Source organism: Peromyscus californicus, unplaced genomic scaffold, assembly GCF_007827085.1.
Source record: "Peromyscus californicus insignis strain IS unplaced genomic scaffold, ASM782708v3 Scaffold_12__1_contigs__length_115047231, whole genome shotgun sequence".
NCBI lineage: Eukaryota > Metazoa > Chordata > Mammalia > Rodentia > Cricetidae > Peromyscus > Peromyscus californicus.
In genome coordinates, this window is record NW_026294413.1 from 47,414,167 (window position 1) to 47,434,936 (window position 20,770).

Here is a 20,770-nt window from a genome sequence, read left to right on the forward strand (position 1 = left end):
AATAACCAGGGCCACCCATTCTTCTTAGTGAGCTGTGATGTCATGTTTCCAGCCTCATCTCCCCGCACCTCTACACTGGAGAACTGAGGAATCCAGGACTCAGATAAGCCTCAGAGAATGTGCAGGCCCCGATTCCCACTGGGTCAAAGAGCTGCTGCTGAGTTCTTGGGGCAGACTGCAAAGCTGAGCCCAGCCTGTGGCCCCCAGGACCCTGCTCACTCCTGCGTTGGACTCCACTGTTTATTCGGAGCATTTTACAAATCATCCAGGAGGGATTTAAGTACCAGGTCCTACCTGCCTCAAGCCCGTCACATCCATTCAACCCCTGGAATAGTATCTAAAAACAGAATTACTCTCCTAAGGGGCAAGAAACTCATTCCCCTGCAGGGAAGATGGTCTGCTTCACAGTAACAGAGTTCCTATTCCTACCTCTGATCCTAACTGGGAATACAGAGAATCAGGCTCACTCCCTCTCGGTTCAGTAACCACAGATGCTTAAGTTCTATATAATAGATGCTTAGAGTTTTAGATGGGGGGGAGTGGGGACTGAAGATACCATCTTTTATCAGTCCACAGGGGTGAAGTGACTTACACAAGTCACAAGAGGACGGAGCCCTTCCTTCACTGCCTCTTAGCCACACAACACACCGTTGTAAGCTTTCCTCACCTTGACAGCCAAACCACGCGTGTCCCTACTTTGTCCAACCCTTCCACTCCCTTTCAGATTTTACCAGCCAAACCGCTGTGACTGCATCAGGAAGGGGTGGAAATGACGATTAACACTGTGGCGTGGAGACACGGGTGTATCAACATTTTGTATGCTTTATTGAAAGGTGACAGCACAACAGGTAAATACAGTGATAACTGTAGCCAACATGCACGGAAACGTATGCAGAGAACTACTATACAGGTGATATGCAGAAACCCCTCCTGGGAAATCCATTGCTCAGTAAATGACCATTTCTCCATGTAGTCAACCAGCTCAACCGAGAAGACGTCGGTGAACAGGGATTTACTCCGCAAGATTCAGCAGCTAGATTTCAAATTACACCAAGTAACTAACTGTGCCAAATTCTTAACATTTCTTCAGGTGTGGTTTTTGTCATGAAACAGTTTCTCTGTAGGTCTCTCTATAAAGGACAATCCACACCTTTTCAGACAGCCAATGTAACATCTAAATTTCAATCTGTACAACCTAAACAGTAGTTACGGTCCTCTATTGTACAAATTCGTTACACTACATACACAAATATACAATAAGCAAAACAACCTTCATAAATGATAGCCTAGGTCCCTGTCACCATTTCGTCTCTATAGTTTGTCTGTGATGTTTCAGAAAAGGGGGACAGTACTAGTGTGTTTTATAAACTTTGGTGACAGTTGTCGGTTTGTAAAACGACTAAACCCCTCCCCCCCATTGCAGTCTCGTTTCTGGCCTCTCTTTAAGTTCCTTGAAGGGAAGGAGAGGAGAGCACAAAATCCAGGAGCAGCCCACCTTCCGAGCCTCATGCAGGCAAGCCCCAGAGCTCGTGGAAGCAGGGTGGGTGGCTGGGAAGGGTTGAAAAGGCACACAGCTCCTCAGCATCAATTAAACCATTCCTCAGACATCTGCCAAGTCGCACAGGGCACATCCATGCTCATTCTCTGATTAACCTTTAATTCACTCAACTAGTACATTTCTTCAAGCCAAAAGCATATGAGTGCTTAATACTGGGGAAAGCGAGAATGGCATGTGAGTCTCACGTCTCTTTCGTAGACAGCGGTGAAATGGGTGATGGTGGAGGCGGTTTCTCGCTAACACATCTCTTCTTCGGTCTGTTCAGTTCAGACAGCAGCAGCCAGTTCCGTGGGGGTACAGCAGGCTACGCGGTGGATCCTGAGCCCTGGGATGCTGGCTGTGCAGGGGGCTGTGTGCTCCCCTGTGGCTGCGTGGTGGCCGGAGGGGAGCCAGTCTGCAGCTGGGCCTGAAACTGGGCGAGCTGCTCCGGACTGGCCAGTGTCTTCAACAGATTGTTCTCCTGCTCCAGCTGGGAGTTTTTCTCTATGAGTTCTTTGATCTGCTCCTTCAGAACCTCCACTTCCTCTCTAACTGCATACATCAAATGGCTTTTCACCAGATCCTGGGAGGAAGGGGGAAAGAAAAGGAAGGTTTAGCTTATCATGTCCCGGACTCTGGCTTTCTGAAGGCCTTTCTTAACTCTCCCTAACCAATTACATATCCTGCCTCCAAAGAACATTAAAGCACACTTGTGGAAATCTGCGCGTAATCACAACCGCACCTAAGTTTAATGTCTAAGTGATCGAGTTTTACAAAAGTCTCTAGACTTTCTCTGCAGACATTAGCCAAGGATGCCTACAGTCCAGTTTCCAATTCAAGATGGCAAACCGCAAGGGGCTCCGTTCCCGGCGCCGTGCTCCCATCCAGGCCCCAGGCCGGCGGCCGCTTCCCCGCCCCCAGGCCCTCCCAGCATAGGGAGCGCCTCCTCCCTCCCTCCCTCCCTCCCTCCTCCCTCGCTCGCTCAGCACCGGCTGCAGCCAGTTCCTACAGAGCGTGCTGCCGCATTTTCTTCCCTCCACCTCTGCTCCCCCCCACCCCCCAGCGATTAAGCTGACATCACAGAAACCTGGGCAGACGTCGTAGCCAATGAGAGGCCGAGTTATTTATAGCTCTGAATTAAAGGTTCAGAGTTTGCCTAGCAACAGTGGGCAGAGAATCCCGTGAGAAGAGCCACAGGCGCTGCTCCAATAACAAAGAACGACCAAGGCGGAAATAAAAAATAGGAGAAATCCAGGAGCAGGCCGAGGAAACAAAACTTTTCTCCCATTCTCCTCCTTTGTGCGGCCGCAGCACTGCGGGAGAGGTTCTGGTATGACCTAGAGACCCCTTCCCCAGCTCCCCTCGGCAGGGACTCCCTCCCTCCAGCTCCCCAGTAAAATCTCAGGGTGCCTAGTAAAGCCACATCGCTGAAGTTGCTCCCAGGACGAGCAACGGGGAGGCTGAGCTGCTGCCTCCTTATCCCGACATTAAGTGAGATGGGTCCAGGGCAGGGGCCCCGCTCAGAAACCTCGGGCCCTTCTCCCTCCGGGGTATGGGGCTTGTCTCCACGCGGGCTGGAGGCAGCAGGCTGGAGGCGGCGAGCTAGCAGGGGCATTTCGGGCTGTAATCTCTTTAAGAGCAACCAGCAACCATCTGGATTTAGCTAAGGGATGCACTGGTCCTTCCAAGACATCTTGGGTTTTATGCTGTGCCCACGCTGAGTACAAGCAATTTTTAATCGGTACATACCATAGCTTGCTCGATTTTGTTGTCGATAGCTACCACACTTGCACCAGAGCTGGAAGAGAGCATAAAAAGAGAGACCATCGGTAAATGGAATTGATCTTCAACATCCAGGATAAGGATAGATCTCTGAACTCAAATGACGTTACTAGTATCATAGTCTGAGTATTCTTTAACGATACAAAATGCATCACAGTCCAGAAATTACCAGCCACTATCGAATATCCAGGCATTTCCCTATTTTAGGGAGCCACAAAGGGCTAAATTACATAATGAGAGAAAGCTGTTCTCGAGCCAGATCTGTGAAAATAAGGATCTTTTGACCATTTCAAAAAGCAACATCTATGTCACAGTAACCCTCGGCATGGACAAAGGAATTCGCAAGGCTATCCTGTACCTGCATTACCGCAAGTCAATTTACTCCGAGTCAATTCAAACCAACTCTCCCAGCTGACATTTACCTATTGTCAAGTCTCACAGAAGCGTTTTCAGTTCCCAGCAAAGACGACAAGAAAGAAATTGAAAAATGTCTCAGTTGGTAAACTCCTAGATCCATCGCCACTGGTCTACACCATTGGGATTTCATGCAATTGCAGCCAAAAACACCCTCGTGGAAAAAAAGAGAGGGAGGGAGGAAGGGAGGGAGCACAGCAGCCTGGTTGAAACTAGATAAAGCCTCCTAGCTGTCTGCAGCCCGGGGCGGGAGAACGGCAGGGCAGCGCTTGGCAAGAGTGACCCGGCTTCTGCGGCGGCGGCGGCGGCTCGCTCCGACCCGGCAGCCGGCTCCACTCCTCTAGAGGAGGCCGCCCGGCCCCAGCGCCACATATAGGCGGCCAGGCGCCGCGCCGATTGGCCGCGCCATAGGCCCGCCCCGCGCTCCCGGGCTGCCGTCCCTCCCGATGCCCGTGGCGGCGAGGGGGGGGGGGCGGGGGTTGGGCGCCGCCTCCTCCGAGGGCCGCGTCAGGGTCCCCGAAAGCACCCGGTGCCCGCATGCTTACGTCTAAAGGAGTCAGACCCGTCTCCAGAGCGGCCAGTCCCCGCGGCGCTGAACCCTGCAAGCTTGCTATTTGCAACCAGACCGGCCGAGCTACTGGGCATGCCCAGTCCCACCACTAAGACTCAGGAACGCCAGCGTCTCGATTTCAATTATTGGGTTCTTACAAGAAGCAGTAACGGGAGGCTTTAGAGGCTGTGTTATGTGCAAAGATAATAAGCCTGCTGTAGGAATTCTTTTTTAATGCTAATGAGTTCAAAGGAATATGACATTTGCTTTTTTGGTGGGAGATAGCTTCACATAAAATTGATCAGTTACGTGTAGAAAACAATATTGCATTTTTCTTTACTAGGCAAATAAAAGTCAAAGGAATCCACAAGATGAAATGCAGGGAACCTTCCCCAAATGTCTCCAGAGTTGTAAGCCTTAAAATCGCATCACCCCAACGGCACCAGTAATTATGCCTTCTTCCATTTATAGCTAAGAAAAGTCAATCTACAGGTCTAATCCCGACCAGATCTATTTTCAGCTAGTCCCTAAGGCAAAGGGTTTTCGAAGTGAGATGGCAATTCAATTCCGCCAAGACTTAATCCTTAGTTTTCTTACATCAGAGGGATTGAAATACTGTCAAGGACGTTTTCCAAAAAGCATACAATTCCTTATATGTAGCCTTTGCTCATTTGCAGCGTGTCTAGAACCAGTAAAAATGTAGAGAGACTCTGATGGTGGTTAAAAATAGTTCAGCAGTCAAGAGATACTGCAGGTACACTGCTTCACCCTATAGTCAGCAGGCAGGTTAACACCACCAAATCATGGTCATCAGAGAAGGGTGTAAAATAGCAACCGGGGCAAAATTACCTCTAATAATTTAAATATCTGTGAAGACACATCAACGAAGACTATAATTTAACATACTATAACAAGTTTGATTATTACATGTTATATACTGTTTGCAGTATATTTGAGGAAATTTTAACCTCTACAATACTGCCCTCTAATGGCAGAAAACTAGAAAAACCGAGAAGAAAAACTATCAACTGCCTGGAACCTCTCTAATCCATAGGCAAGTGTATTCATCATAAATAATTCCAAAATAAACTATAAAACATGAATACACTTACATGCAGCATGAACCCCTTCTCTCTCAAGACAAGGCCTCTCCCTCAAGGAACATCCTTTCCTAAAACTACCATCAGATTCTTTTAGACAATCTTGGAAGTTGACCCAAGGCTGGCAGGGGACATTGGATTTCAGAAACCAACTTAAGGCAGGTAAATACCAAATATACTAAATACAGCACAAGAAGAGGTTCTCTTCCATGTTAAAAACCGGTGTGGCTGCAAAGCAATATTCTTTTTATTACGTTTCTTGTTGGGCTTTGCTTCTGAATAAAAATGTTAGAATACCTGTAGTTTATAGTGTGAGTTGTTTGAAGGCACCTGTTTCCAGTAAAAGGAAACATAGTATGTGAGGCTGAACATTCATAATAACCCATAAAATAAGCATGGGGTCCCCATGTCCACGAATGTTAAGCAGGATTATTATTAGTTCTTTGTAGTTTCTGTACTTGGAGAATTAAAATTGTAACTATCAATCTGCATCCTTTTAAGCATTTTAACTGAACACTAACTCCAGAGGAGAGGGTATTACAGAAAGACACACCTTAACCATAAAGGAGCTAAAAACAGAAACAAAGCCCTCCAAGGCCATATAAAGAAATGAAGTTAAGATTCCCAGCTGGAACTGAAAAGGATCACAGGATTTTATTTATTCATGTTGTTCTTGAACAGAAATAAAAGAGCTAAATTGGTTCTGTTTTCTATCATTTTAGCTGAATGACTACCCGCTGTATTAGCGACAAAAGCAGGTATGAACAGCCAGTCTGTCTAAGCCAGATCCCTACTGAGGGGCACTTGATTCTCCAGTACTTTCCATTTCAAATGACTGGCAAGAAGCGTGTGTGCGCGTGTGCGTGTGTGTATGCATGTACTTCTGGAAAACTGGCTAGACCAAAGCATATGAAAAAAAGTCAGGTCTTTTCCATCTTTCTCATACAAATGTGCTAGGTTCCCTTAAAACTGGATTTTATATGAAAGGAATATGTAACTTGAAAACGAAGGCAAAGGACATAGAGGAAATCTTCATGAGTTAAAACCATTGGATCGAATGTCTGAGAATTTCCCTTGAAAGTTGTTCTATTTACCAGACAAGTATCTGTGAGTCTAGTGCCATGTCTGAGACCACCACCTGCTGAGATTGTACAAGGGAAATGCAACAGCCCTTAGGAGAGACCCCAAAAGGCGTGGGCCACACACGTCAGCTTCAGAGAGAGCCTCTAAGTACGGGAAAAGGCACAAACATTTGAAACCTGCTACCGCAGTCCGCATATGAATCTTTGCATGGATTCCAATTCAGCAACCTCTGGCTGAAACAGTTGGTGTCAGAGACGGTCTGTGAGGGCCTAAGGGGATTGCACACAGCCAACACTGGCTGAAGCAGAGATCCAATTATCTACAACGACCTCTTTCACCATCTAGGCTCCTTGTGAAGCTATAGGGACAGCCAAGGAAGCAAGCAAGGTATGCACCCTGTAACCTGACCAAACTGCTCTTGTCTGGGGACCCCTGGTCACCTCCCTTCCCCAGGTTCCTAGAAACCAGAAGTAGAATAACAAGTTTAACAAAACCACAGATTTCATAGCCAAAGAAGATGTGATAAACATGTACACAGAGACAGAGCGGGAACAGAGACAAAAACACTACTTAGTCATTAAAATAAAATGCTACCATGGCTGTAACATGGATGGAACCACAGAATATAACTTAAAGAGTTCAGGCGATCAAAGACAAACATCACATGGTCTCACATCTAAGAAAGTTGATCTCACTGAAGGAGTGGGCACAGCAGTGGTTACCAAGGCGAGGGTGGTGGATGAAGAAGAGGTGAATGAAGGGTCACAATCTCAGAAAGAGTCAAGAGACCTATTGACTAGCATAGCAGCTTCAGTTAATGTGAATATATTGTACCCTTAGCAAAGAGTGGTGGATGCTGAGTGTGCTCATCACAAAACTCAACGCATGTGAAGAAATGCATTTGTTAGTGAGCCATATTCAACTAGCTCATATTATTTATATGAATGTAGGGCTATATGAGAACAGTATTAAATAGCACCGTGTACAATTTTACCGGTCAATGTAAAGCAGTATTTAAAATAGAAATACATTAAAAATTGACGGATAAACAATGAGTAACACTTTAGTAACAGTTCCTCTGCACACTCAGAACAAGACAGTGTCAGCAAAAGATGAAAAAGCGCCTAAACTCAACCTGCTCTGCACACTGACAGAACAAGACATACTGCCATCAGACGATGGAAAAGCTAATGTATTCAACCTTCTTTTGGGTTAGAAGATAAGGCTGAAAAGTCTTCCCAGGTGTAGAGCAAAAGGAGGAGAGAATGGAAAGCCCAGAGATGTAGAGAATGGTTCTGGAAAGCCAACATGTAAACAGGATGCACTCCACAGACACTGAGCAGAGAGGAAGAATTACCAGAGAATCGTTTCAACAGCCCCAGAACTTGAAAGGCACAAGTCTCCAGATGAAATAAGACCAAATTCCCGAAACGGTAAACAACCGAACAAAACAAATCAAAGCCCATCACAAAACACATGACAACCAGGGATGGAGCAGCAAGTCCAAAAGCTCCCAGATAGAACAGGCAAGTCACAAACAGAAAGGGACTTCAGGGAAAACGGTGTTTCAGCTGCCTGAAGACCAATGGGACAAATGTCTTCACAGTTCTGAGAGACAGTTTCATTGTTTGGAGTTCTCACCGGGCCAAAGTATCTCTTCACTGCAAAATTAGAATGACTTTTTTAGACAGTTTGTATCATAAGAGAGCCAAAGAGGTCAGATGCTGGGGAAGGGGATGACAGGCCAGAGGCTGTGACCTCGGGAGAGGCTGCCCACAGGCCCACGCAGCAGCTGCTTGGGGCCGGGTGGCCTGATGGTGGGAGACTCCAGGAGAAAGAGTGGGAAGAATAAACCAGGTTTGCAGGGGCTCGACAGCTGTGGCTAACTAGGTATGGGACAGTTTCATGGAATCAGTCTACCACAAAGGTGGTTCTAAACACCTATCCCAATCTACATGGACCATTACTTTATAGAGATTCAAACAAACAAACCCATTACATTATTGAGGTGAATGGAAGAATATTAGTGTGTGAATTGCTTAAAAGAGCGAAATTGCATCTATATTTATCACAACTTGATCATATAATGCTCAAAATTGAAAAAAGTCAGTTAAATATGGAGGTAAAGTAACAAAATTAAAAAAAATTAAAAATAGCTGCCCCTGAGAAACAGATATGGGGTAAAAAGGGCAAACACTAATTGTTTTTACATTCACTCTATCATCCTTTGGGTTGTGTATATGAACTGCCTGGATTGAGAAAATCTTTTAAAGTAAAATGGAAGGATGCAAACACAGGCATACTGACTACCAATAAGTATCTATGAAAACTACCCAAGACTTAGACAGCCACGGCCAAGAGCAGACGACAGGAAGAAATCAGAGGGTCTTGACTGGTGAGGACTACGGAAGCCTCGGGGGAAATTCAAGTCCAGAGCAGCCAGTACTCAGAGGATAATGCCAAATTGTGGGGGCAGGGGTAGGGACTGTGTGTGTGTGTGTGTGTGTGTGTGTGTGTGTGTGTGTGTGTGTGTGTGTGTGTGTGTCTGCCTGTCTGTGTGTCTGCCTGCCTCTGTGTGTGTGTGGGGGGGTGTGCCTATGTGTCTGTGTATGTGAGGTGGGCATTAATTCTAGACTGAGCTATCTATGCTTTGTTCCTATGGAAAAACTACTCTTCAATATCCGTTACCACGCCCAGCACTTGATAAAAAGTAGCAGATACACAAACAGGAAGACAGGACTCGCAACACACACACACACACACACACACACACACACACACACACACACACACAAATCTAAATGACTGCATGTGAAAAGGTGATAGAACCTGTAGACAAGGATATTAAATTAGAGATGTTAACTATGCTTTATATGTTCAAAAGGCAGGCAGAGGAATTAGCATATTAAAGACAGGAGCAAAACTGCAATGAAAACTCAGATGAAATTAAAATGGAAAAGACAACATTCGAGAAGATACAGTAGGTGACATGGCAGATCTGACGGAAGACGTGGCCACGCCACGTAAACAACAGACACTATTCAAAGTGGATCCCAGAGAAGGAACTGTGAGGACGAACAGAAGGGAGGGAGCAGGCGCTGGCCACGGCAGATCAGTGCCTGAGGACAACTTCAGTAACGGATCCCTGGAAACGGGTCAAGAGGGACAGCTACCTGAGGGAAAGATGGCAGCTTTCCCCAAACTTCATTACAATAACCGACTGGCCCTAAGGACCCACACAAACCCAAAGGCAGGAAAATCCTTCCAATAGCCAGATGAATGCCTAAATCCAGTTGCAGAGAGAAAAATCTTAGAAACAGCCAGAGAGCGACTCAGTCACACACAGAGGGACAGTAGTTTCCAGCTGGCCTTCTGCTTGGAAACACCACCAGACAGGAGACAGTTCCAGCAATATATTATGGTTATGAAGGGGAAAAGTCAGAAATAGATCAATACATAATGGCAAGTTGATTTTCCACACGAATGTAAGAATTCCATGAAGAAACAGTAGCTTTTCAAAAAATGCTCCTATGATCCTGGACCAATTGGGTAAAGCCAAAATAAAAGAGCAGAAAAAGGAAAACAAAACAAAATGCCTTGAACTATTCCTCACATGTATGAAACATTAGCCACAAATAAATCATAGAGCAAATGTAAAATCCTGAACTAGAAAACCTAGGAGAAGTTGTTCACTGGGTGAACATCCAAAAGGGAGAGGTTGACAACTGGGCTGCAATGCAGTTTGTTCTCAGAAGCCAAAGCTACAAGAATATCACAAGCAACTTAAAGGTAACAGGGTTAGGAACTCAGCTCAACAGCCAAGGAAAGAAACCGGCAAACACCAAGATAAATGCATTCTGAACAGTAAACAAATGGAAAAACACTAAGCACCATCAATCATTACAAAAATGCAAACCAGAGCCATGAGATGCATTATACAATCAGCATGGCTAAAATAAAGCTTTATTCTTTGACCTGAAAACACCGGCATCTACAGTCAGGTGGGGCAACGGACCTCTCATCTAGCGGCAGTGGGGATGTAGGATGGTGCATCCGCTTTTCAACAGTCACACTTTCCATCAAGGCCAGGAATCCCGGCCCAAACTATGAATTCAATCTGTATGTGGAGGTTTGGGGTGACTTTTTTATCATAAGCACCATAAATGTCGCTGGAAAACAGATAACCATGTCCCTCTGAGTCAAATGGGGTTCTACCACTCAGCAGGAAAGAGAAATGAACTACTACTAACAACATGAATGAATCTCAATATAACACGGTAAGTGGAAGAGGCCAGATGCAAAGGCTGCAAAGGTCCCATTTATATGACACCCCAGAGAAGGCAGACAGTAGGGAGAGAAGGCAGCTCCAACGCTGCCTGAGCTTTAGGGGAGGAAGGGAAGGTGTAAGACTCCACTCAAAGGAGCCCTGCAGTGGGAGCTCCCTTCAAAGCCTCTAGGCAGTGTGATTCAAATGGTTAACCTTTTTTTTTTTTCATCTTCGTGAGAATAATCATTCCAAAGCCAAATTTCTTCATAAATACCACTTCTGCTAAATGGTGGTAGATTATGAAAATCAGGAGCCATAGACGAAAATGGCACCCCAGATTTAGAAGCTAAATGACATTCCGTAAGAAACATCTGAAGTGAAAATTTGTCCTGATTATGGCTCTATTTCAAGAACTTCATGCACATCTCCTATCAAAAATGAACAGTATTTCTTTTTCCTTTTACATAGTCATGGAAAAGAGTGATCGGAGCTCTTACACCTTAAAACAGTTGCCTCAATCTAATAGTTCACGATAACGTCCTGAGGGCAACAGCGGGAAGCAGCCGAGATGAGGTGGTGGCGACCAGATCAGCCCACGTACACAGAATCAGCAAGGGCCGCTAGCCAGTCCCTTGGTGACCTAACAAAGCTCAACTGAACGGTTATTTACAAAGGTAAACTTGAGGGTGGTCACAGCCACTGAACGCCCGTGCAGTGAGGGCTCCGGTGACATCTTCATGTGTTCAGCGAAGTCTTCTGCTCTGACGAAGGAAGGACACACGTCTGGACACTAGCTGCGGAGCTCCACCGGGGGTTTCCTCTAACTCTATGAACTAGTCAGAATTTTAGAGAGAAACCGACTTTATCAATCATTTTCAGAACCTTATTCTGTGGATTTGGAAATGGAGGCTAAAGACACAATGTGTCTAGGACTGACCCGTGAAACTGGAGGGTGAGCACAGAGATGTATAATACACCGAGAAGCCAAGTACAGACCAGAAATTCCAGACTCAAGTGCAGAGATCTAAAGCAATGGGTATGAGAGCTGGGATGGTGAAGAGGCCAGAAGGTGAAGGGCCACTGTCCAACTCAGTAGAACCTTAGTAGTCATTTAAAACTACCCTTGTTACGGTGAGGGAATCACCTAACAGGCTGAACCCACACCACTGCCCACACGTGGCACAGAGCCTACAGTCGGGTGCAGGGTGTCGAGTCTGCAGTGGGGACTGACCCTCCAGCCTCCTGCAGCGTGCAGGGCAGCTGATCAGACACTTGCAGCCGCAGAGGCAGCAAGCTCTGCAGTCTCTCCAGGCACTGGGACAAAGACCTGGCAGAGCAAGGCTCACCACGACTGCAGGCTGGCACGTTACAGTACAGACATGCCCAAGAAAGATGTTCAGACGGTGATGTCACAGGCCCTACAAGTTCTTCCCAGAGCCCTCAAGAGCTGGGAGAAGGGCCCGAGGGAATGATACTTTGTAAATAAGAAAGGCAGGCTATGTCTCTAAGGCATGTGGCCAGAAGTAAAAGAATGGCTAGCAGCATGTCCCCGAGATAAGCCTGTGGTACCCCAGTACTCCTGTGGATCCTGATGCTCAGCGGTGTCCCTTCCGATCTCCTCACACATCGTCTGGACGCGATTCTGACCTTGTTATGGTTTCCGCCAGTGAGAACTCAGTAAGGGGAAGGGGACAAGAGGACAAATAAAGACCTGAGTGGCCTTGGCCAGTGAAGAGGGAGACGGAGACCGTGTTCAACACTCAACTTGCTGCCAGTGCAGGCGGGTGGGGACTCAGCAGTAAAGGCACTTGCCGCCAGGCGACGGGAGCCTGACAGTGAGTTCAATACCTCCAGCCCCGCGTGAGGACGGAAGGAGAGAACTGACTCCATAAATGTTCTCCTGACTTCCACACAAGCACTGTGGTGTGTGCGACCCTCACTCACATACCACACACTCAATAATTTTAAAAATAAAATTCACCGCCAGGCGGTGGTGGCGCACGCCTTTAATCCCAGCACTCGGGAGGCAGAGCCAGGCGGATCTCTGTGAGTTCGAGGCCAGCCTGCTCTCCAAAGCGAGTTCCAGGAAAGGCGCAAAGCTACACAGAGAAACCCTGTCTCGAAAAACCAAAAAAAAAAAATAAAATAAAAAATAAATAAAATTCACTATGAATATTATTTTTTTAAGGACAATACAATACATTTTGGCTAGAAGGACACAAACTAGAATTTTTAAAAGTTCTCTTTGGGCATTCTTTCATTCATTTACTCATTCTTATTTAACAAGCCTGAAAGGCCAGGGACTAAAGTTATAAAGATGAATGAGTCCAGATCCCTGTTTTCAGTGACTCGGGGGCGGGGCGGGAGATATGCTATCTGATGTAATTGGATACACATTCAGGATGATGGTGCAGAGGAAGACGCTAAGGGGTGTTTCTGAGAGCCAAAGACCCCTGGACCGTGGAAAACAAGGCGTTCACACGGTACCAGGGGAGAACATCTGTGGGTCATGAAGCAGCCGTGCCAAGCCTCGGTGCCACTCAGGAGCTGAGTGGCCGCAGAGTAGAAGACGGAGCTTGTGGCGGGCGCTGAATCACAGGGGAGGAGGGTTGAAATAGGCCGGGGCCTGGCCGGCTTTGGGGAGACTGGGATTCCTGGGAATGCAATGGGATGTGTTTAGTAAGGTCACGGACGATGGACAGACTCCAGGACAGGAAGTAAGAATGGAAGAGGGAGACCACGAGGGAGGAGAGATATACAGGTGACAGCTGGTGGCAAGGAAGGCAGGCAGGATGACCCTCAGCTTTCCAGGATGTGGGACTGTGTGGATGCCATTAACCAACCAGATGCTAGAGCTGGCGAGAGAAACTGGTTCTGGGAAATGATGGCGATTGGTCGGCCACAGCAGCCGGGGGAAACATGGTCTGGAACTGAGGAGAGAGTGGGCCTAAGAAAAATGGTTTAAGTTGTGAGATGGCAAAAATATCCACGAGAATGGGTGAAGTCAGAGGTAGACAGAGCAGTGACAGTCAACGCTGCAGAGGACACTGACAGGGCCCAGCAAACACCTCTGTTCTTCCGACAGCTGCGGGGCCAGGATCCAGATCACTCTTCTCCTCCACGGGGAAGAGTGGGTGAGAAGAGCCTCCACTGCCGCCATGACAGTGTGTTTCACAACGGACAGAACCAAGCTGCTGCTTTTTGTAAACACTAACTGACAATTAAAATGGCCAAAAGGTATTGGGAAGTGATGGAAATGGATTGGCAGGATGGTAAAGAAGCCTGTCAACAGGCACAATCAGCAGCAGTCATCAGAAGAAATCAAACCATGAGATGGTTTCTCTCCAGTGAGTTGAGACACAAACACCCCTGGAGGTCACACACAAGAGTGAAACAGAAACCACTGGCTGAGGGTCACCCTGGCTGGAGAGGGACAGAGAAGACCTCATGGGGCTATGCGGGGCTCAGCTGAGCCTTGCCAGATCACTAAGGGCTTTCGGGAAGGATGTCACTGCTAGAGAAGGCCATGTCAAGAGGCAAGGAGCAGACAGGTCCTTCTTTCCCTGTCCCAAACATCTTGACACAAACATAGCCCATGTTAGCCTCAGGGAGAGCTGCGCACCAATACAACACTAAGAAGTTATGCGCTGCTGCAAGTGTCTGAAGGATCAAAATAACCAACAGGATCAGAAAAGTTAAGACAACTAACAACTACAGACTGGAGCAGCCTGGCTCTACAGTCAAGAGGAGGAGTTCCCCAAAGACAGAGCGTGTTAATTATCAGAATACCTGCTGTACAGTCACACCCCCACAAGAGCTGAGACTCCTCAGCAGAGTAGGTCCACACACATTACCTCACTTACCACAACTCTGAGGTACCATTATCATGCAATAGGAACCAAATGGGCTGTGCTGACGGAACTCACACTGCCCTGGGGTTGAAAAGACCCATCAACAGGTACTTAGGTGTGCGACACAGTACTAAGTACGGCAGAGACAAGGGGTGGGGCTGTCATGAGCAAGGTCAGAGAGGACAGGGAATTTAGTCTTCAAGGAAGAACGCCTTGAGAAGTGAGTTTGGGGCAGGACTGGAAAGGAATGAGTCCTACCATAGAAGAGCTTTTCACACAGAACAGCTAAGGACATGCACCCTCTGATACTCAGAAAGCCCATGATAAAGCCATGCCAGCACAAGGCGTCATGGGAATGTGTAGTAACCAATGTGTGGTACAAACGATCTCTCTTGCTCTTTGATCTGGATATTCTGAGGACTGGCTCTTCTCTGAGAAGAGGGATGTGCGGCTGACATCACGGTACTTTAGAAGTCCTGTGTGCATTTACTAGCAATGGGTATTATAGGCCTCCTCATAGCCTAAGCTAGCTTCTTCAAGAATCATTTTGGGATAATCCTCACCTTCCAAAAAACACTTTCCTGTCCATTGTAATAAGTAATGTTTCCCAATCATAGAACTATCTGCCTACACATGCTCTACACATGAGGGTAGCTCTTTTTTGAGTCTTAGTTTAGATAATTTCATGAATCCATGTGATTCTTATCAGGAATTTCCATGGTTAGAGCGCTGTTAAAAACTACTTCTGGCCAAGTGTGGTAGACTGGCCTACACACACCAAAGACAAAAGGAACCCGACTTTAACTAAAGACAGAAGAGATGTGGTAAAGATCTCAACTTCATCTATTTTCAAAGATGGAGGGAAAAGGTAATTCATCAAATCAAAGCCTATGCAAGCAGTAAGGGGAGTGAGCTGATGGGCATCAATGAGCCCAATGTTTACAGCCCATAGTCTGGTGAGATAGTCTATCTAGGACACAGATGCCCACTCTCTCACAAGCTACACACGCAGCAGCACACACACCTCCAGCATAAGCGGTGTTCAGTGATGGGGACCCCGTGGGAAACAAATGCAGTGCGGGAAACTGAAGAGGCTTTGGAGCTTCAAAAGACCACACAAATTAAACAAGGATGGGACCAGAATGGGAAGAGCCGAACTTCGAAACACTGATATTGTGAACATTCACAAAATTAGTGAAATGTTGAAGAAACAGAACAAAGGGAGGGAAAAGAGAAATTAGCTACCTAGAAGAGCAACACCTTCCTGAGAGAAGTGTCAGAAGAAGAATACTATGTTAAGTATCATAAAATAACTTGAATTTTCTAGAACTACAGATGAAGCTCTTAAAAATGAACCTGGCCTGTTGATACAGCATGGACATAATGTCCGTCTTGTATCTGGTATGGATTTCAGTCACAAAAGACCCAAGAGTGCAAGCATCTGCGCCAAGCCACCACAAGCTGCCTCAGTCCACATCTGTTACCTCACAAGGATATTTTCACGCTTCTGCAAATGTCAACTTATATATTTAACATATATGTTTAATATATATATATATATATATATATATATATATATATATGCATGATTCAGCATCCTAACGCAGGCTAGTTTCCCTGTTTTAACATCATCATATGACTGATAAGAAAAACTCAAGTATTGAGGAGAAGCCAGTGATGAGCCATGAGACATCTCTCTTGGAATAGGCAGAAAGGAATCCATGCCTTGTGCATCCCCAGTGGTGTACACATACACACACACACACACACACACACACACACGCGCGCGTACACACACGTACACACACAGAGCAAGTGAGTGCTCACTTGTCATAAGTACTTGTCAAGTGCTACAGTGTCATTAAGGGCAATGACTGAGAAACAGAAGAATTAGAAAGACCTGTAGAATATGACTGACAAGTAGACAGCAGTGAATAAAGAAATAAATCAGAAACAGCCAAAATCAAAGAAATCATTATCTACATAAAGACCAGTGCTGCCTGATTAGTAGTTTCAAACATCTCTACAATTTACAGAGCCTTCAGCCACAGAGTAAAACAGACATAAGAAAACAGCCAGAGAATTCCCACCAGTGAGCGACACAGAAGTTAACTGAAGGCGGCAGCTACATGCTAGATCAACATTTCCGTTTTAATGAAACGGATACCTACTATACTTGCATGTATCTTACAGAAATTCAGGAAGCAAGCCTGCCGACACTTTTAGATTATTTTGTATTATTAGACTTCAAAACCTAATTTTCAGTGTCTATTTATAGCAACATAGCAAAGTTCTATAGTTTGCTTTTATTTTCCAAGCAAACAGTGATGTCTTCGGCTACCTCTGAGTCACTGTACCCATCAAATCTGATCCTCTGCATTTTTCACTGGAAGATGGAAGCAGAAGTTCCTCATGTTCTCCTAACAGCACAATTCTACACGGCCTTGGGTGGCAAGCTGAAGCAATGCTAACTTCCACACTCTAATCCCAGGGCAGCACCTCTGGATGGACAGACTTTAAAAGTAGTGACTTCGTTATTTTAGACACTTAAGTCCAATACAATTGTAAAACTTCCATGTTGATACTAATTTGTGTGGGGTGTGTGTGTGTGTGTGTGTGTGTGTGTGTGTGTGTGTGTACATACATGCGCACTCATGCACATGTGTATCTCAAATGTTATAGCATGAGTGTGGAGGTCACAGTGCAATTTGTAACCTGGGTTTTCTCTTCCACCCTACGGATCCCAGCGATCAAGCACAGGTCAGGTCTGGCACACCCTTCACCTGCTTCACTACCTGGTGGACAATACTGATCGCTTTTAAAACACAGCTTTGTGTACATAGTCAGATATGGGGCTCTGACGTTAGACCCTAATTTAAATTTCCCCAAATCATTTCTTCTTGCGTAAAATGGGGATATCATATTTTATAATTTTGCTCTGACAATTAAATGATCATCTATGAATCTGGCATTCTCCACAGGAATTCCAGCTATGTCCTTGTGTTCTGAGCTACCTGGGTTCAGTGGTAATTGGGGTTATTGAAGAGACCTACACATTTTTCCACATACTTTTAAAAGTATAAAGTTTCTTGAGGGTTCTCAATACATAAAATTATAGATTACCCCATTGTTTTTGTCAACTATAACATTCACCTTTATACGTGTTACCCCTTTCTAAACACCAAATCATTACCAATCCGTCCAGCTGACTTGGGTTTTTAGTGAAAGGGAACCCATTGTTTTTAACAAAAACTCAATCATTTGATTTTACCAATAATAAAGACTCAAGAGCCAGGTGCTGGTGTGAAAACCTGCTAGCTCAGAGAGGCAGAGAAAGCACCCAGCTGACCTTCCTCCTCAGCCCATGTCCTCAGGCTCCTCCACCATATCAAACAAAAACCCTCAAACTGAATGTCCCTCCCTTCTACTTCCTGTGCAATGCTCTATCCGTCCTTCTGACTCCCTCCCACTCTCCATGGTTTTTTTCTTGCTGACTTCCTGCCAACTGGTTGCTTGTTCCACATCTTGACCTATGATTGACTTTATTTAATCCTGTTTACACTATTCCAGCAGAAAGCTCTTGGATTAAGGGTGTGTGCTAGGGCTGAGCCACACTAAACTAGAAACAGGTTTTTCCAGTAAATAATGCAATCTCGAGGTTCACAGTTTGATCAAATATCCTGCAACAGGAAGCCTGAGTTTGGCTCCACTGTAGCTCAAGGGTCTTGGCATCTTTACAGCTCAATGAGGGCAGCCCCACTTTGCTCACACTTAGCTAATGTCCTAAACTATGCAGCAAACCTCTTGACTTCTATCAGGGGTGCGTGGACTACGTGCCCTCTCCTGGAGGGAGCTGCCCTTTGAGGCTCTCCTCCAGTGATGTGGGTGTTCCTTCTCCAGCAAGAAGATAAGAGATCTTCTGCCCAGTATAAAGCACGGGGGTCTTTCTTCCCTGTGTACTATTTATGCGCAAACACCTACAGAAATACCAATTTCACAAACATTGTGTGACTGGCATGGCATTAGTCCATGGGTCTTTAAAGAGTGAAATAGCCTTATCCTAAAAAGCTTTCCAACTAGAAAGCATCAGCAGAAATTTATAAACACTTTAGCCTGTTCCTTAACTGCAGAAGAACCCTGGTTTTACATGGCAACAGTGTAAAACTGTACTTGGCTATACAAAACAAGACTGCAAACCACACACAATGAATGGGCTCCTCCAGTCTCTCCTGGACGAGCAGACTGCCTGCCTGACAAAGCACTGAGGACCTTTCTAAAAGCCTTCTGAACCCTCCACTAGAACACTGTACAGCAGATGTCCATGATACATACTGGCCCACACGACTTTTATCTATCCCAATAAACCATTCACATGGTTGCACACGGCAATAAACAAAAGCGCGCACAAATCTAAACAAAGTGAACCTTATCCAATACCAATCTATACAGACCGACTGCAGAGTCAGTTCACTCTGAGGAACTATGAGGTAAACCTGGAGCATTCACCCAGGTGCTTGTAAGTACTTGATACAGGTTCTATTTCCACATGAAGATGAGCACATAAAATTTAGAGGACCACCATAGGGCATGCTCTTGGACACAGGAACGGACCAATACACACACACACACACACACACACACACACACACACACACACACACACACACACCCCTCTGGCAAACACAGAACCCCTAAAACCAAAAAAGAAAATAAGGGAAAGAACACAACGTCAGATCCATTAGGTTGGTGAATATTCTAAGAAATTAAAACAAAACACCTGTTTATCCAAGAAAAGTAAAATGTTGCAAGCTCATACACAATTTTAATAAAAATTTTAGATGCATTAAGCATGTGAAAACCTAAAAATGTATATCAGAGATCACTTAACCAGACATGGTGGCACACACCTTTAACCTCAGTATGTAAGAGGCTGAAATAGGAGGATTGCCACCAAAAGCTGAAGCCAGCCTGGGCTACATAGTGAACTCAAGGCCAGCCTGGGCTACGTAGTAAGACGTGTGTGTGTGTGTGTGTGTGTGTGTGAGAGAGAGAGAGAGAGAGAGAGAGAGAGAGAGAAAAGGAAGAGAGAGATCACTTAGCAATGTTTTAGTCCTTTATCTAAATTAATCTGAATCCTAACTGTAAAATAAAACTAAAGTTGATCATATAAAATATCTGGCATTTGCTCTACCTTCTAAGCAGGACCGTAGAAGAGCAGCCCCGGCTAAGCTGCCCCAGGCTCTGAATTAGGGGTGAAGCCACCAAACAGTCCACAAGCGGCCCATACACACCTGGTCTCAGAGCTGGGTCCGTGCAAAAACGATTAACTGCCGAATCCCATACAGAGAAAGTTTCTTCTCCGATGGCATTTTACAGCAGCCATTTTAACATGTGGCTTTTGATTAGAGGACTTCAAGAATTTTATATGAACATATACCTGTGGCCACAAAACAATCTCTTCTAGGTGGGGGCTGAAAGTGGAAAGGGTTTTAGAAGCCCTGCCAGAGCAGCACACAGCAGCAACCCTCCCTGTTCAACCAAACTCAAAAGCAAGCCCTGGCACCCGGAGTCCCTGCTGGTCTCACGGCGGCCTCCCCGCCTCACCTCAGCCCACTGGCTTCCGCCCTGCTTCCCTCTGTACCGTCTCAGGGCCACCTGCCACCTCTGCCCCTACAATGCCGCTGGCATTTCACTCTACCCCTTTGTGTATTTTTTATATCTACCATCAGAGCTTGCAGCTAAACTGGGCTGGTGCCAGCTTTTTCCCAGCCCAGTGCTCTGGTTACACAGCTCTTTCAAGTGGTTGGTCACCACTCAGTTTTATGCCTCCACTGTCTTATTTTTAGAGTGCGAACAGTAAGATAGAGAGACCACCACCCAATGTGGGAAAGCAAAAGACAGGAATGCAGGCGCGCAGCTCCCTGCAACCAAGAAGGTTTAAGTGAGCTTTCTCCTTACCCTGAGGACTTTGTCATGAGCTCTCTCCTCACCCACGCAGAAGACCTTGGCAGACTAGAAAGTTCTGCTCACTTAACAAAGAGACACAATCTGGTGTGTAGTGAGACAGCATGGAGGCTACAGCAGGGATAAGCCCGACTCCCTGGTTCTCAACCTTGGCTGAACTTGGAATCAAGCAGAAGGCTTTTTAAGACCACAGATGCTCAAGCCTGCCTCTCAGAGATTCCA

The 20,770-nt window shown here is 45.9% G+C and overlaps 1 protein-coding gene across 6 annotated transcripts in view; it reads right to left on the reverse strand.

Annotated features, from left to right (window-relative positions):
• Positions 1-802: 802 nt before the first annotated feature.
• Tsc22d1 (TSC22 domain family member 1) overlaps positions 803-20,770 on the reverse strand; it is a 107,860-nt gene continuing 87,892 nt past the window's right edge. For 4 of the 6 annotated variants that reach the window (XM_052732705.1, XM_052732706.1, XM_052732707.1 and 1 more), the window contains exons 3-4: positions 3,287-3,335; positions 803-2,120 (exon numbers count right to left, since the gene is read on the reverse strand). In XM_052732705.1, coding sequence (XP_052588665.1) covers positions 1,863-2,120; positions 3,287-3,335 — 307 coding nt within the window. In that variant the 3' untranslated portion in view covers positions 803-1,862. Of the gene's footprint in view, positions 2,121-3,286; positions 3,336-3,741; positions 4,102-4,278; positions 4,360-20,770 lie in introns of those variants that run through there. The other 2 variants (XM_052732712.1, XM_052732711.1) reach the window with 2 other exon arrangements.